This window comes from Callospermophilus lateralis, chromosome 2 (assembly GCF_048772815.1).
Source record: "Callospermophilus lateralis isolate mCalLat2 chromosome 2, mCalLat2.hap1, whole genome shotgun sequence".
Lineage (NCBI taxonomy): Eukaryota > Metazoa > Chordata > Mammalia > Rodentia > Sciuridae > Callospermophilus > Callospermophilus lateralis.
Genome location: NC_135306.1, coordinates 95,796,702 through 95,814,781, shown reverse-complemented (window position 1 = coordinate 95,814,781; position 18,080 = coordinate 95,796,702). Strand labels below are relative to the sequence as shown.

The following is an 18,080-nucleotide window of genomic DNA, read 5'->3' as shown; positions in this document are numbered from 1 at the left end:
GTATTTGGCTTCCGAGGAAGTTGACCGAGGCGGCTGCGGCAGGATCCCTGGTTCTGGATTGCACGAAGCCTGCTTAGCGGTCACCTCGCACAACCCTGGTCGCCTCCTGCGTGCTCTACTTTCCATCTGCTATTGTTACAGATTGTTTCTGGTGACCAGCCTTTCTCGGAAACTTACAAAGAAAGTGTTGGATTTCCCCTTGTTCGAACTGAGGAATTGCAGTCCACATCTGGGTAGCTGGATGAAACCCACCCCCATTCCCTTTCTGGTACCAAAGTGCTTACTTCCTCTCCAAAGTGCCATGTCTGAACTGTTAATGGGAAGAAGCGGTTCCTGAAACGTGCACCTTGCACCTGCCTCGCGCTTCCCCTTTCTCTGCCACCTTCCCTGGCCCAAGCGGCGCGGAGAAAGCCCACTTCGGATGTCTTTCGTGGAAACTGGTTCTGCGAGGCTGGCAAGCTGAGGCTGGATTTGAGAGAGGAATATTAGACTTGGAGGAGTCTGCGCGCTTTTCTCCTCCCCGCGCCTCCCGGTTGCGGCTAGTTCACCGCTCAGTCCCTGTGCCTGCTCCCCCACCCCACCCACTTCCTGTGCTCGCCCAGGGGGCGTGTGCCGTGCAGCTGTCGGAGTTCTGGGAAGTTGTGGCTGTCGAGGATGGGGGTCTGTGGGTACCTGTTCCTGCCCTGGAAGTGCCTCGTGGTCGTGTCTCTCAGGCTGCTGTTCCTTGTACCCACAGGAGTGCCGGTGCGCAGCGGAGATGCCACCTTCCCCAAAGCTATGGACAACGTGACGGTCCGGCAGGGGGAGAGCGCCACCCTCAGGTAGGGAACTGCCATTCTCCGAATTGAGGATGATTTGTATGGGTTTAGGGTGAGGGGCAGGGGTGCAGGTGTGTGCATTGTAGCATGCCAAGGCTGGCGGAGAGGTTGCTGGTTCCCTGGGTTGCACAATTCATAAAGGAATTGGGTACTCTGCCTGGGGATGTGATGGTCATAGGGAAATGCTCAGATTCTGGTGGTGAGCTGTTTGCCCCTAATTTGACCTCCTTGGCTTAGCGATTTGGTAAGGGTGAGGAGTAGCTGGGTCAGGAGTCTCCGAGACTGAGGGCAGTGATCCTGGCTCCCTCTGGATTGAGCCTGGTGGTCCTAGCGACTGGGAACCCGCTGAGGCTCAATGTGAATAGTCTTCTCTGAAGTTAATGAGACCCATAGGAGGGGTCTATCTCATATAAATGCCCTCACTCCTCCATGCTATAGGGAGCTGCCTACTAGAGCTCCTGGATTCTGGCAATGCATCTGTTTTGTCCTGGGCCTGACTGTGACAGGGTGTCTCCATGCCATGAACTGGTGGGCAGAGAGGCATTCTCCAATCTGAATGTGGTTTTCTGAGGCCGAAGTCATGGAGTCCGATTTGTCTTTGGAAAATGTCATTTACACTGATGGACTGTGTTCTGTTCATACTGTCCACCAAAGCAGTGTGTGCAAAACTCATCTATGGAACAGAAACTAGGTTTCAGTGTTGAGATGGGTCTCGATTGGCTTTGGGGGTTAAGGCTTAGAGGAACTGGGGAGGAGGAAATGAATAATCTTGGCTATGCTTTGTGTAAAGTAGGAGGATTCTATCTCCCTGATTACCTTTCCTACAGAAACACTAACTCCATTTCCAGTGTTGACAAATCATACCACTCACATGAGGGCAACACCGTAATGATTGCAATGAAATATTTTACTCCTGGAATTTTTAAAGAGTAATCATGAGGTAAAAGTTAGAAAGCTTCATAGGAATGACTTCCCTGACTCTCTTTGACTTAATATGTCCTCTTTAATAAAGTTTTCCAAGCCAAGGAATTGAATTAGACACAAGGAAACCTGACAGTATTTTCATCCTTTGCACATGAAGATTCTTGGAAAGATAACCTTGATACTGGTATCCACTATTTCATCCACTGAGGACTGTTCTTCTAAAACCAGATTGTTTGCTTAAGATGATACCCATAGGAAAGGAAATGTTGAGGAGGGGTCACCAGCAATAGTGTGTTGAATGATTTGGACATTGCCAAAGGAAGTGTGTGATTTAGTGAACCACTTAGAGCTATAGGCATCCCCAGATCCTTTGTCTTTTGGGAGCTAGACCCCATAGGGTCCACTGAACTCCTAGTTACTCATTCATTCAATAAGCCCACCTCTTCCACTGAGCTCTTGAGGAACTACTTTGGATAAAGATAAAACATCCAGCTGTCCTCTCTCCAAAAATGACTGTGTATCTTTTTATAAAGGGGTTTCATGGGAATTACAAATATGCAGTAATTTTAGACTACATATATAGAAAAATAAAAATGAACCTCTGAAGTAATATAGTCAAGGAAATTTAATGTTCTCTGGATGACTCCTTTGTCCCTAATTCTGGGCTGTGAGGAGAAGTCCTCCAGGGACAAAATAGAGGCATCTTCATATGGGAACCATTTTAAATACAAATGGGGTTTTTTCCCCTCAAGGAGAAGGTGGAAGGTAGTCGGCTAAATAGAGATTTGAAGAAAATAAACAGCCTTGACTATGATTCTTATAGGGAGGATTTGATAAAAGTAGCCACAATCTGGTTTCCAGAAGCTAGCCCACAAAGCTCATGAGAACCAGGAAAGAGGCAAAGAGTGGCTGCATTCAGCAGAACCTGAGCCATGGGAGAGGCCTGGGTGGGGAGCAGCTTCTCTTTCAAATCACATTATCAGGTACTAGATGACTTCTCTTTCTTTGTCTTTGATTTCATGCATCTTTCCCAATTGTCAGGGGTGGTGGTGGGTGTCCCCATCCCTGTTTCTTTCAGGCATTAAATGTTTGTATTTATACATATGCTCTCCACACAGGGGTCTTGTTTGAGTATAGATGAACAAATGAAGATAAGGTGGAGCTTTCTCTCGAGATCCTAGAATTGACCCCAACCTGACCATGCATTAAAATACCCTGTTAGAAAATCCCCTGCCATTGTGCCAGCTCCAGATACTGAATGTGTCCTGATTGGCAGAAGAAAGACCCTCTTAGTGGATGGAGTCTTCCAGGGCAGGGATTAGATGAGCTAGGGTCTAACTGACATCAACTATTGTCCATGTCCCTGATTTAGGATCAGAATTGGCACCTGATGTAATGGGCAACTGGTGTGTAGGAAACTCATGCCTCTTGGGATTATCCTCTTTCTTTTTAGACTCTAATGCATTAGAAGAAGAAAGGTTGCTTTAATTGCTCTAAATTTTCTAATTCTATGTTCAGAGAGGCAAGTAGGAATTTCAGAATGTATTTTGTTTGGTGATAATTGCTAAATTTTTACATAACCTGATTTTGTGTTACAATAATTTAGTGGTTCAGGATTATGGATTAGTCTATTTATTTTTAATGCGTGTGTAGAAGACTTTGTTTTTTTTTTAATGTACACACTTATTTTCCCTTCCTTCCTCTCTCTCTCCCTTCCTTTCTCTCTTTCTTCCTTCCCTTCCCTTCCATTCCTCCTTCTTTCCTTCCTCCCCCCCCCTATCTCTCTTTCTGTCTTTCTTTCTTTCTCTCTTTTGCCTAATATTGACCAAGTGACCTAATCATGTCTACTGTGCCCTGGAAGGCCATCCTAATCTACCTTGCTATGGGATTGTAGTTTCTCTCATAACCAGCAGAGGACTTTTTGCTCTAATGCATTTTATTCTGCTTTGTTCTCACTAGGATCCTTTTTTGAGGATTTTTTACAGTCTCCAAAGAATAAATGCTTCAGGAGCAGATTCTAATTTGAGGAAACTTTTTTCTAATGTTTTACTTTGTCCAATTAGCTCTAATGATTTTGTGAAGGTATTGGGAAACCTTTCACCTAACACGCCATTGACAGTCTGAAAAGAATTGCAAACAATTTGCAATCTCCCACACTTTCTGCCCTCCTGCTGATATTCTGTGTGCATATTTTTAAGGAAAGTGAGATTACATAAAACAGAATCTACAACAATAATACTATTAGTCAAGGTTTATTGAGCACTCACTGTATGTTAGAGAATATTAAATGTATTGTATAATATCTAACCTGCCACTCACCCTCATAACTTTACTGTTTACTTCTAATAATAATCTTATAACATAGTTCTTATGATGATTATTATCCCCATTTTGCAGATGAATAAACTGAGGCATGAAGAGTTAGCATTACTTGATTAAGGTGGCATAGCTAGGAAGGTTTAAACTAGATTAGGAGGCACCAATAATAATGTTAATAAAATGTATACTACTGTTTATTATTGATCAGTTAGAATAGTAAGAAAATTTTAGGTACATAGTACATTCAATCTTCACAACTCTGTAAAACAGAGTTAATTATTGCCCATTTTATAGATGAGGAAGTTGAAGCCCAGGAAGGAGAATTTACCTAAAATCACAAGGAGCCAGCAACAAGATTTCACTACCCAGCTCTGCATACCAAGCTCCCCTCCACCGACTGAGGTCCCATGAATTCTGTGTTCCCCTCATCCCTTGGTGGTACTTGGTGTCTGCCCACACATTTCAGCTTAGACTTTGAATGTTGTTTAACTCTCTCTCTTGCTGTGGACTGAGAGTAGGTCTCAGAAAGCAACGATTACACCTTATAAGTCCTTGAGCATTGGGTTTTGGCAAATCTTTACTGAATAGATAGATGAAAACAAAACAAAACAAAAGTATCCCTCTGCTTATATTCAATTTGACTCCATTCCCGCATTTCCCTATCATTTTGTTTTACAGTGAACTGTGGTCAACCAAGAAAGACTTACTGAGTGATTCTTTCAGGAACCACTGAATAGGAGTATGGAAAAGGATGAGGGCTTTCACTCTCACGTGGACTTTGCCCTCCAGGGACTTGGTCCAACTCTAAAAGGCAGGCTGTGCACAAGAAGGTAGCCAAGTGGTCAAGTCCAAATGTATCATTTAAACCTGGCCTCTTATGGAGTCTGCACTTGGCCTCAGCAGAGTGCCCTCCGTCAGAACAGAGGCTTTCTATGGGTAGGACTGTGCCCTGGGGGATGGAAAAGCAAAGGCATTAGCTGCTGAGAGTCTGAGATGGTTAACTGTGTGGGTGTCATTCAGAGATCTTCACTAAGCATGAACAAATCACTCAGTAATTTCACTGCTTGTGTTTCATATTTCAGAGATTCCCCAAATAAAACATCAACTAGGAAAGTGAATTGTTGCCTGGGTGTGCATCAAAGAGGGAACTCACCTTCTGTCGTGTGTCTAGAATTTGAGACTGAATGATGCTGTTTTTCTGGGATGAGTTAAAAATAAAATGTTGGAGGAAATGTACATGATGAAAGTTGAGTTTTGATATGGCAACTCCATGGAATAATACAGAATAATGTGGTTTTGATTCTTGAGTGGATCCCAAAAGTCTCCTTGTAGATTTTGGAAGCTGTGGCACTTTGTGCATGTCATGGAAAACACTTAACATTTCATTTTATAAGCATATGGAGTCTCTATCAGTCTCTGTAGGTACTTTTAGGCTGCTTGAAGGCAGAGTGTGCCTTCTTTGGATTTGCATCCTAAGGCTGAGTCCGGGACTTGGCCTATTGTGTTTGCTAATAAAGTCTGAGTGACAATCCTCCTGCCCTTCCTTTCCCTCCACTCTGCTGTAAACTTTCTGGACATCTTTCTGTTTCATGAACACAGAAAACTTATTCCAGTCACAGAGGGCAATAAGGACTTCATGTCTCCACTCTTAGGAATACCCTACCCCAAATCGCCCATAGAAAACTGTTTCTTTTTTGGCCCAGGCTCACTGAGTCCCCCTCACTGAGGCCTTTCCTGACAATGAAATCAAAATAATCTAAAACCACTTCCATCAGGATCATCCTGGATTTTTCCTCAGAATGATCTTCTTCCTCTGAAGTTATCTAATTTATTTGTTTTGTTGTCTACACGTATTCTGTCTTCCCTAATTGAACTGTAAATTCCTTGAGAATAGGTCCATTCTTTGGCTTATTTAGCACTGTATCACTAATGCCTGGTGTATAGAAAGTGCTCAGTAAATATTTGTTGCGTGAATGAATTAAGAAACAAATGCCCCCGAGATCACTGCTTCTTCCCTTGCCTGTCTGTTTTTCTTTGCAGCAATTGTCCTGGGTTGTTCTTCCCTGGTCATGTGAGTGGATCAATCTTTTGTCCAGGTTGTTTCTGTTGTGTGAGGTGGTTGTGGTGAAGGTACCAGTGAGCAGATACCAAATACATATACTTTATTCAGCTGGTGTCTTTCTACCCAGCACACCGGTGGATTATATGGGTTATCCATTTGTTGTTATCTGTGCAGTGACACATTCCTTCCTCCTTCCAGGTGACTTCCCTATGAAGTCCTTATGCCCTTGAAGAAATACTGTTCCCTGTTGATGTACTCGACCCCCAGGTAGACCCCAGGGAAATTAGTTTTTCAAGGTAAGGAGGGGTACAGAAAAGCACCTCTCTGCCCATCTTTCTATTTTAGAGTCCCCTTTGCAGTGGTTGTGTTGTGGTAGAACTATTGATCCATTGCTAATGGTGCACTCCTTTGGAATATCAGTGCCACTCAGGAAGCATGTGAATGTCAACTGCCCTGCTCCCTCTCAGGAACAACCACTGTGCACTCACCTCAGGGGCTTGCCAGGCATCCAGCTGGTGGACTGTGGCTCTGAGGAGCATAGACAGATGGGTCTGTGGAGAGAGGCTTCTGGAAGCACACTGATCCCATTGAGGAGCCAAAAACTAAAATGAGAAAGCTAAAAACTCAACCAACCATGGGGCAGAAGGAGTAGGAGTGTGCCAGTTGTCACTGGAGCCCGCATCATAGGTGCTTTGCATAAATGTTTCTCCTTTTTCCTCCTTTAAGAGCACAGTGTTTTGGAGTTTGAAGCATTGCAGAGACCAGGGAGTTCACCCACCTGGGTTTATATATGATGAAGGTCTTTATAAGCCATCTTGCACAAGGAGATCTCCTGGAAGGGTGAAAGGACTGCATCCAGCGTACAATCCTTCAGCCAGCTGTGAGTCCTAACCCAGGATAGCTTGCGTCTAAGGGAAGACTGGCATTTTCCTCTTAAGACCCAAAGCATCCTGTGGACTACCAGTGAGGCAATTAGCTGATATGTATTACTGTGTTCTCTCCTGACTACTGGTTTTGTCTGGCACCAAATCCTAGCTTCTCATGCTCCAGCTCTGACTCAGTGTGGGCCAATTGTGTTTCCTATGTGTCAGGCACCATGCTGCACACATTTCTAGCTATATTTGATGGCTTTTTGTTTCTGTGACAAATGCATGAGAAAATCAACTTAGAGGAAGTAATATTTGCTTTGGCTCATTGTTTTCAGTCCATGATAGACATGTTGCCTTGTGGAAACATCATGGTAGAAGGGTACAGTGGAGAAAGTGTCTGCTCACCTTAGAGCAGCCATAAAGGGGGGGGTGGGGAGAGAGAGAGAGAGAGAGAGAGAGAGAGAACGAGAACACACAAGGACACACAAGGAAGGGGATAGGGGATAGGGACAAGATATAGTCACCGAGATCAAGTTACCAGTAACTACTTCCTCCAACTAGGCCTCTCCTTCAGTTTCCACTGCCTCCCAATAATGCCATCAGATTATGAGTCCATCTAGAGATTAATCCACTGAGGAGATTATAGCTTCCCAATCATTTCAATCACTTCCCCAAACTCCACCTTTGAACATTATTGCCTTGGGGACCAGGACTTCAACACTTGGGAGATACTTGCAATCCAAACCATAGAAAGCAGAATCTCATTAAATCCTCACAGATGCTCCATAAGGGGCATTCAATTATTATCTTGATTTTTATAGATCAAAAATCAATGTGAAAAGTAGCCATTTTCCAGATCACACACTCAAGAAGGTGGTGGGGCCTGGGACTTGGAATCACTGTGTCTGGCTTTTCGGTCATCTCTCTTGTATCAGAGTGCTTGTCTCATTATGTCTTCTTCATTGCCAAGTGTCTCTCCAGCTGGGGACTCAGTGAATTTGGTTGTTCCTCCTTGTCATGATGTACTATAAGCTCCTTTCTTGAAGTGTTTCAGAAATGGAGCCTTAAGAGTGCAGAGGTTTTTATGTTGTTCATGGCCTAGAGTAACAAAGCCCCAGCTGGCCTCCAGCCGTCCCTCTTAGGGAATCCCACAACTGCTCTGCTTTGTTCAGAGGAAGGATTTATTCTAGGTTCTTCCACCAGCTTTTTACCTTAGATATTTGCAATCATGGATTCTCCCATAGAGAGTTTACAATTTCTTGAACATTTCTACGTGTTTCTCTGGAATGAAATATTGAAGAAATCTAGCTGGAAGCTATTCTGTTATGATTCTACAAACCAATGTACCTGGATATCATGACACCGGGACAGGGTGGATGGGGCCTGGGTGTATAGGTTCCTTTCCTTTCCTTCCTTTCTGTCTTTCTTTTTAAATTTTTGGTTCTAGTAATAGAACCATTCTTATCTTTCCTGGGTAATACCAAAAAATATATGATTCATGCCAAAAACATATTTGTTCTTTGGGGTTAAAAATCATCAGAAATAATTTTGCTTCCCATTGTATAATAGATAACTGATAATAATATCATCAACATCACATACATTATCAAATAATATACATTTTTAGGAAACTATTATTTATTATATTTAGTATATAATTAATTCAAATTGCATGTATGTTCCAGAAAGAGAAGGAAGCAATGGAGAAGTTTAATGACAGCAGAACCAATGAACAAGATTTTGCTGATTTATATTCTATCAGGAGTGATATTCTAAAAGGAAAGCACACTGGAACCAGGAATTCACTAACTCTAACTCTCCGAGTGTTAACCAGCAACATTTTTCATCTCCCTGCTTAAAAAGGATGTTTATTACCTACCTCAAAGTGTTGTTGTTTTGAGATAAAATGTAATAATGTGCATGGCTTGGTACATAGTTATAACTTAGTTCATATTTATATACATGTGCATATAAATGTATGTGTATAGCATATATACACATTAACAATTTTTATAATAAATTGTGTAACTTAGACACCCATATCATTACACAGACTTATTTCTTTTGTTGCAGTAGTGAGTATTGAAAATAGGGGCATTCTACCTCTAAGCTACATCCCCATCCCTTTCTATTTATTTAATTTTTAAAACTTTTATTTTAACATAGGATCTTGCTAGGTTGCCCAGGCTGGCCTCAAACTTGTGACCCTCTAGCCTTAGCCTCCTGAGTCACTGGCATTATAGATGTGTGCCAGGGTACCTGGAGCACTGAAATTTGATAGGTATACTGTGTCTTGCTTCAGAAAGATCTAGAAAGCAAAAAAAAAAAAAAATCCCTGTTCATCCAGCTGTAATTGTGGTGTTTGGTTTGTTATTTCCTTGGTTTGGTTTGGTGCTTTCTCCTACACATCTATTTAGTTCCTAGGAATATTCTTCAGTTCAAATAACATCTTGAGATATTTTATTTCTAAGAGGGAGTGAGAAAAAAAGGTATTTATTCGTTTTTCCTATCAAGATGGTTATATAGTGAATTGTGACAGTACATGGTTCTAAACATGAATTTCCCTCAGAAAAGTCATACAGAATGGTTTGTGAAGGAGGTTATCAGGGATTTTTGTACAGATTTTGGCTTGATAGACACTTTTTCCTCGGGGGAGAGATTTTTCCATGATAATTCCACTGATATCTACTGGCCAAAAAAAAAAAAAAAAAAAAAAAAAGTAGAGTTGGGGTGTCAACTCTTGGAGGGTCTTAAGTCCTTCCGTCTGTTATATTCTCTGGTTCTATATTTTTCCTTTCCTCATATCTCTTGAACTTTGGAGGTCAGGCTTTTTGAACTTTTATGGTGATATGCAAATAGAGAAAGACGCCTCTGGATTTGGTGATTTTTCTTTTAGGAAAGTTTGGGGCAAGACCAGTGCCTCCTGCAATGAAAATCAGAATCCACCAGTAAGACCACAGAAGGTATTTTTCCACCTTAACCCAATGCAAAAGGGCTTAAATTTGTTAGAATACAATGAACTTTTATATATAACAGTCTCAGTTTTTCCTGATCTTTTTCTCCCAAATAATTTATTCACATGGTTGAATTATTTGGATTTATTTGGGTGTGTTTGGCCAACTTTTTGTCTTATCAGTGTGAAATGTTTTGGCTTAGAAAGCTTTTGAGAGGGGTTAGATTTGTCTTATGAAATGAACATGAAAATTAATCTTACATTCTTGCTGATGGATTTTAAAAAATAATAGATTTTAAAATGAAAACAGCGTCAACCAACAGAATGATGGAAAATTATAAAACTGAAATCAACCTTCAGACAAAGCTTTGTTGGCCCCATGGAGGCAAAGAAAGATGTGTTTGTCTGAAAATAATTTCTTGATCTTCTCTGGCTTTCAGACAGGCTATAATGTACAACCTGAGTGGAAAAGTGCTTTCACACTCAGAATAATCATCTCTGGACAAATATACTCATCAGGAGAGTGTAATCTGAAACAATTCTACTCAAAAAGAGCATATGAGTAAGAAAGAGAATATATGCAAATTATTTTTAATTCAGTTCGTTATTTTAAGTTTAATTTAATTTTGTTATATCATGAACACTGAAAATAGCAGTACCATGATGTTGTGGATTCAATATGTTTCCTTTTTTGTGTATGTTATAAGGTGACCTTATTTGGAAATAGTGTCATTGTAGATATACAAGCTGACTATCCCTTATTCAAAATGCTTGAGTTTTATTTTTCATAGCTCAGATTTTTTTTCAGATTTTGTAATATTTGTATACACATAATAAGATATCTTGGCCATGAGACCCAATACTAAACACAAAATTCAGTCATGTTTCATGTATGCTTTTGCACATAGGTTGAAGGTGATTTTATGCAATATTTTAAATAATTTCAACTATGAAGCACAGTTTCAATGGGTGGAATTTCAACTTGTGATGTCATGCTGGTGCTTGCAAAGTTTTAGATTCTGAAGCATTATGGATTTTAGATTTTTAGATTAGGGACAATCAATCTGTAGTTAATAAAGATGCAGTTGAACTGGAATAGGGTGGGCCCCTAATTCAATTCAACTGCTGTCCTTATGAAAAATGACCACGATGAGACATGATGCAGAGTGGTTGTTGTGTGATATTGAAGGCAGAGGTTGGGGTGTTGCACTAGGATGGAAAGTATTGTCAAAATGGCCAGCAAATATACAGAAGTTAGAAAAAGACATGGAAGGACTCTTCCTTACAGGTTTCAGAAAAAGCATGGCCTTTCCAACACCGGGATTTCTGACTTCCAGCCTCCAGAACTGTGAGATTATAATTTATGTTGTCTAACTCTATCCAGTTTGGGTACAACCCTAGGAAACTGGCACATGTAGGTAAAGAAAGAATTTTGTCAAGTAATAATAATCATATGTAAAGGACTACAGAAAGGCCTGGTTCAACCACCCAGTCCCCAACCACGACATGAGCCATGACAGCCCATGGAGTAGATTTCTGGGATTGGAGTGCTTTGGGGATGACTGTTCCTTCCCTGTCCAGACTCCAGCTTCACCATTACAAATGCCAGAGAGGTTGGTTGTGGTTAGAGATGTAATTAGAACTGGTTTCCTTCTTTTTCCTCAAGAATCATCGGGACAAACCCTACTGTCTCTTCTTAGGTTTCTCAGTCTCCTCAGAAGTCAAAGACCCCAGCCTCCTGGGCCATGCAGCATCTTCCAGATTCTAATCACTACATAGTCTTGCATATCCAAAACCCAGACCCAGTTACAAACTTCTCCCTAACTCCCAAATCTTTCTACTCTCTGAACTTCATGACCCTTCACCAGCAAAATCTTTGTATCACAGTCTCTTCTTCAAAGGCCTCCATCATTTTTATTTCTTAAAATGAACCCTAGCTTTTTCTTGGGTTAGTTCCACTTCTAGAGCCATCTCAAACATGGATGTGTTTATTCTTCACCCTGTTTATCAGAGCTCTGAAAGTTGGACAGGTGTCCTTTTTGATATTCATTGGGGCTTCTGAATGTTTGTTTCTCCATATTCCTCATAATTTCCATGGATGGTGGAGCACACACCAAGAGGCTATATCACACACTGCCGATCCTTGCTGCAGTCATTTACTTTCTACCCTGAGCATGTTCCTGGACCTCTACACTGTCTATCCTACTGTTAACCTATAGCTCTTCCTTTTATACCTAAATGACATTTAAAATTGGAGTCCTCCAATTCATGCTCTTGACACTGGACTTATTTTATGCATAACTATCTAGATTTCCCCTTTTTTAGCCAATCCCAATCTTAGAAACTGGCATCAGCATACATCTAGTTGCTCAAGTTAAGTTCTTAACAGATATTTTATTAATTTATTTTTTCTCTCCTATGCTGCATCTAATTTGTGTGTAAATCCAAGTTGTTTTTATTTTTAAAAGATACCTGCATGAGACCACTTTTCACCATTTTCAGCCTTGTTGGTCCATGTCACCATCCTCTCTTTTCTAGGCTATTCTGGTGACATCTAATCTTTTGTTTCCACCCTGCTCCCCGACAGTCAATTCTCCATTCAATATTCCTAGTTATCATTTAAGAACATCAATTATATGACTCTCTGTTCAAAACTCTACAGTGGCATTCAGTTACACTCAGAATGAAATGCAAACACATCAATGGCATAAAAGCTATTTTAGTTACTTGAGTCCTCTCTACTCTTCTATCAATGTCACCTCACCCATATGCATGCTGTACACTTGGACCCCACCAAGTTCATTTGTTCTGCCAGGATCTGCTAAAATGCCTGGGTTGGACCCCTCTGGGAATTCACACATTTGCCCCAATATTCCATCCCCCAAGAAGGCCTTCCAGACCATGCTATTTGAAACAGCCCTCCCTCAGCCCCACAACACTCTGTCCTCCTACCTAGCTATAATTTCCTTCATAGCCCTTAACACTTAGAAAAGTCTGTTATTTATTCATCTGTTACTTATTTATTGCCTCTTCCCCTAAAATGTAAGATCCACCAGGCCACTGAGTTTATTGCTCTCATTTATAGTGACTAAATTACTGCCTGGAACATGGGATATATTAACGGATATTTGTTGAGTGAATGAAACATTTATTAGGAATAATAGTAGGCTATTAACAGTGAAAATTGTTTATCTTTTACTAGGCAGAGGAAGCTGTTGTATCTGTACTGGCATGGGATCTGATGTTTTAAAACTACGGGCAATGGGAGGGGTGAGGAGCTTTTGTTGGGTTTGTCTTCTAGGTCAGAGAGTGGAACGAGGAGGGAATCACTGGGGCAGTGTGACACACTTCATAAAGTCTCCATGTGTGGAATCTAAAGAGCCTTTAAATATCCACTTTCACAAGGAGTTTTATAGAAAATCTAATAAACACTGGAAAATAAGGATTTGTCTCTAGCCCAAGGCCTACAGACTTGAGGGAGAAGGGAAGGAAGAGGCAGTTAGACAGCAGTCAGGCTGTGAGCCTGGTATCTAACAAATTACCCTATGTCAATTATTTTATTTTATGTTTTCTTTCTTAAGTGAATCTTACCTTGAAGAATTATAAGGGATCTTGGCTAAGCATACAGTCTGGAGGCAGACCCCTTCCCAGATTTAAATTCTGGCTCAGTTACCCAGGTGTGTAACAATTCAAATATTGATTAACATTGCTATGCCTCAGTTTATCACTATTTCAAATAAGGATACTCATCTGGAAGAAGTGTGAGCTACTCAATACAGGGTCCAGAACTTTTTACTTGTCTTGTGTGATTGATAACGGCTGTGGGAAGTGCCCATCGTGAACCGTATCTATGGTGGGAAAATGGAAGTGCTCTGCATGTAGTGATCCTGGGAGCTGTATGTGGAAATACAGAGTGGGGGACATGGAGCACTGGGACTGGTGCATTTCATAGACATCTTGGTGGCGGAATAGCTTTTGCAAAGACTCAGCAAGGTTCATTGTCTTTGGAAAGTGACTAGTGGTCCAGGGTCAAGGTGATCTCGGTTTTGATCCCTGCTCTATCTTACCTTACCATGAGAGGCATCTTATCAAGCCTCAATTTCCCTGTGTCTATAATGGGAAGAGGGGCAAGAATCATTCTACTTGGTTCACTCCTTTTAAAAAAGAGATTTCTATCTGTTCAAAACATAAATTGTTTTTTTCTTCTCCCTGTGCACAACGCTTGGCTGCATTTCCCAGTCTCTCTTGAATTTGGTACAACCATGTGACAGTTTTACCCAAAGGAATGTAAGCAAAAGTTATGTGTAGATTGGTTCATAAAAACCTCCCATGTGAAATTCATCATGCTCTTTCTCCTTATGCCATCTGGATGTTGATGTCCAAAATTACCTTGGAAACCTGCATCCTATGTGGCAGATGCTCCATCAGCCAAGTCCCTGAATGACTGCGACAGCACAGAGCAGGTCTTCCACTTGCTGCCCCGCCAGCTGACCCAGAACCTTGTTAGATTACTACACCAAGGAACAATAAACCTGTATTTAGGCTTCCGAGATTTGGAGTTCATTTGATATAGTAGCTACCTTTACACTATCAAATTCAACACTCAACTATTATAATTTATATATTCTTATTTCAGCTGCATAGTACTATACAGATTTTTTTTTTTTTTATTCCAAGCACTTATTAAAATTTCTTGGCAAGCCTTTTGGTGAATTTTGCATGTGTCTGAAAGTGAGAGCCATGGCCTTTTCAAATTGAAGCCTCAAATGTTTGATTTTCAATTGCTTGAGTCTTTACATCTCTGGACCAAGTAAAATTCTGCTTTTCTCTGCAGGTCTGTGCAAACCAGTGACAAAAGAAAGTTTTACCATGAAGCAAATTAGCACGTGTCCATAATGGAGATAATGGAGACATACTATAATTAGTGAGAATACCTCTTAGATGACAAATTGCTCATTAATGGCTGCAGGTTTCTTATTTAGTGAAACCTTTGTGCTAGAGATATTCTAACACTCAGTGTCTGCATTGACACCCAGTAAAGAGACAGATGGGATGATTTGTGGGCTTGGGAGGGAAACCGCTGTCAGAGGTCAGATTGCTGAAGAACAACCAGATGTTGGGATAGTTACATGTGAATCTGAGTTAAGGAGAAAGGAAGGAGTGGAAAATGGGGGAGGGTAAGGCAGAGTAAAAGAGAGATTTACAGGGAATGAAGAGCCATTTCGAGCTAAAGTGGCTCTATCCCAAGATTCCTTAATTCAAGGTCAAGGATCTTTCTTTGTTTTATTGTATGCTTAGCGACTGGCACATAATAGGGCTTGCTGTGTCCATAAAGAACAAATAGTTGAGCTTTACCTTGTGGCTTCAGGAGTATTATTATGCATTTTCTGTGAGCCAGGCACTGTTCTACAGGCCAAGTGCCTCGCACAAAGTGATTTTTAGTGAACAGAGGCCAGGGCAGCAATTGGTATAAGAAAAATAAGTGTTTTTCCCCAGTGTGAAACTTGGGTAGACAATTAAGAATAGGCACTTTTCCTCCAGGCTCATGAAACTGTTCACTAGACCCCTTTTTGGATAAAGAGAGTGCCAGGTGCATGTTGGTCACTTTTCCAGCCCCCTTGGTGACTCTTGAGCTGCACACCACATGTACAACTGTACTTAGCAGGAGACAGCTGTCAGTAAATAAATGAGATTTCATATCACTCCAGTTAAAATACAATCATCAAGAATATAAATAATAATAATTGCTGATGAGGATGTGGAACTGCAAATTAGTACAACCACTTTGGAAAATAGTTTGGAGATTCCTCAAAAGATTAAGAATGAAAACAACATAGGACTCAGCAATTCCATTTCTTGGTATTTATCCAAAAGAACTAAAATCAGCATATTATCGTAATATAGGCTTAACAATATTTATAGCAGCACAATTCACCATAGACAAGTTATGGAACCAGCTTAGGTGTCTGTCAATAGAAAAATGGGTAAAGAAAACATGGTGTATATATACAATGGTGTTTTACTAAGTCATAAAAAAGAATGAAATTATGCCATTTGCTGGTAAATGGATGATACAGAAGGACTTCATGTTAAGTGAAATAAGTCTCAGAAAGTCAAAAGTTTTCTCATGTGCAAAATCTAGAGAGAATAAGGAATTAAAAAAGGGGAATGTCATGAAAACAGAAGGGAGAACAGTGGAGTAGACAAAGGGAATCAAAGGGAAGGAAGGAGAAATGGCAAAGGGGAGACTGTAGAATGAAATTGACCTACATATTATGTGCATGTGTGAATATAATATAAAAAATTCCACTTTATGTACAACTAAAATGCACCAATTAAAAACAAAATAAACAAATGGAAGGAAGTCCAGGAGAGTAGAGGAAAGGGATCAGGGACGTAGAAGAGGAGAGGAAAGGGGAAGTGCTAGGGATTGAAATGGAACAAATTATGTTTTGTGCATGTATGAATAAGTAAAAATGAAACCCATTATGTACATCTATATTGCACTGATAAAAACATTAAAAAGCCAAACAATGCACGAGGCTGTGGAAAGTATTGTCCGAAAGTAAAATACAGGAAAGGGTACAGAGTTACCTCGTGTGCGGAGGGGGGCAGGGGATATAGGTTGTTCAGAACTGTGGACAATGGGGGAGACCCTGCAAAGATCCCTGGAAAGAATGTGCTAGGCAGAATGATATGCAGGTTTAATGACCTGATAAAAGAAATCCAAGGCAAGGAGGAGGAAAGCTTAATACTGAAGAAGGAGCAAGTAGTAAAAATAAAAATAAAAATATAAACAAAAGAAGCAATGATTAGATGGGAAGAAAAAGTTCTGGTTTGCTATTGCACAGGAGGGTGACTTCAGATAACAATAATGTACTGCAGGGATGGGATGTAGCCCAGTGCTAAGATACTTGCCTTGCATGTGTGAAGCCCTGTATTTAATCCTCAGAACTTCAAAAAAATGTACTGTCCATTATTATATTATGCATTATTATAAAAAAAGCAAGAAGAAAGGATTTTGAATGTTTTCACTATAAAAATGGCAAATATTTGAGGAGATAGACATGTTTAGTTTAATTGAAACATCACACAATTTACCTCATTCATAAATACATTGTTTTATGTTTTTGTGTATTAGTTAAAGTAAATATAATTTAATAAAGGAGCTATGGGGCATTGGGTGTCTGTGAGAACTATTATAATGTTGAAATGATGGTAGGAACACAGATTTCAGGAAGTGAGAATTAAATAGCAATGCCACATGAACAAATAACCCCACTCTGCATCAATTTTATTTGCTGTGTGTAGATACCCGTTAGTTACCCTGTGGATACTGTCCTGGCTGTCACATCTTTGTGATTTTGTGACAGCCCATATCAAATGCCCTGCCCCCATCACACACATACTTAGGGCTGAGGGTCTAGTGTTTGCTAATTAAAATGTCATCCTTCTTGGGTCTAAGTATTCTTTGTCATGTTCATGGATCACATTTTCAAGTTATAAACACTTAAAATATGCATAAATTCAATTTGAAGTTTTACCTGTTGCCATTTTCAAGATAGTACATTGTGTAATTAAGCCAGCATTTTATGATCATGTGTGAATGTGTGTGTATGTTTAAGCTGATGCATATTTGGAATTAATGGACTCATAGAAGTCAGAGATGGATTAGGCCTAATGAGCTGTTCAGAAGAATTATTTAGCACATATTTCATATCTCTATTCAGTAATCAAAACTACACATTGTATATGCTAAGAAAGTGAGGTTTTTATATTTTTAATTCCTGCTTGGATCATCTCCATTTAGGTCTGAAAACTTAACATTGCACCCCTAGAGCATTTTGCACCAACTTTATTAGGCCTTTAGTTTGACAGTTCCCTGTCCATAGGGTTACCTTTGTCATTGAAAAAGAGCCTTCTTTGCTAGTTACTATTAATATATAATTAGTAGTTGGTGTCATACTCCATGGGCCACACCAGGATAGTAGACTGGCTGCAGAGCAGGTGGCAGGGTGTCATGAGATACAAAATCACACTCTTCTCTCCTGTTCCTACAAGTATTTTAGAGACACAGTCAATATACTCAGGGTGTAGTGATTGGAAGACTTGGAGAATTAAGAAAAACTAAGAGG

The 18,080-nt window shown here is 40.3% G+C and overlaps 1 protein-coding gene across 5 annotated transcripts in view; it reads left to right on the top strand.

Annotated features, from left to right (window-relative positions):
- The first annotated feature begins 241 nt into the window (after nucleotides 1-241).
- Nucleotides 242-18,080, top strand: part of Ntm (neurotrimin) — a 403,982-nt gene continuing 386,143 nt past the window's right edge. For 4 of the 5 annotated variants that reach the window (XM_076843557.2, XM_076843554.2, XM_076843556.2 and 1 more), the window contains exon 1: nucleotides 655-821. In XM_076843557.2, the coding sequence (XP_076699672.1) occupies nucleotides 655-821 (167 nt within the window). Of the gene's footprint in view, nucleotides 264-654; nucleotides 822-18,080 lie in introns of those variants that run through there. The other variant, XM_076843558.2, reaches the window with a different exon arrangement.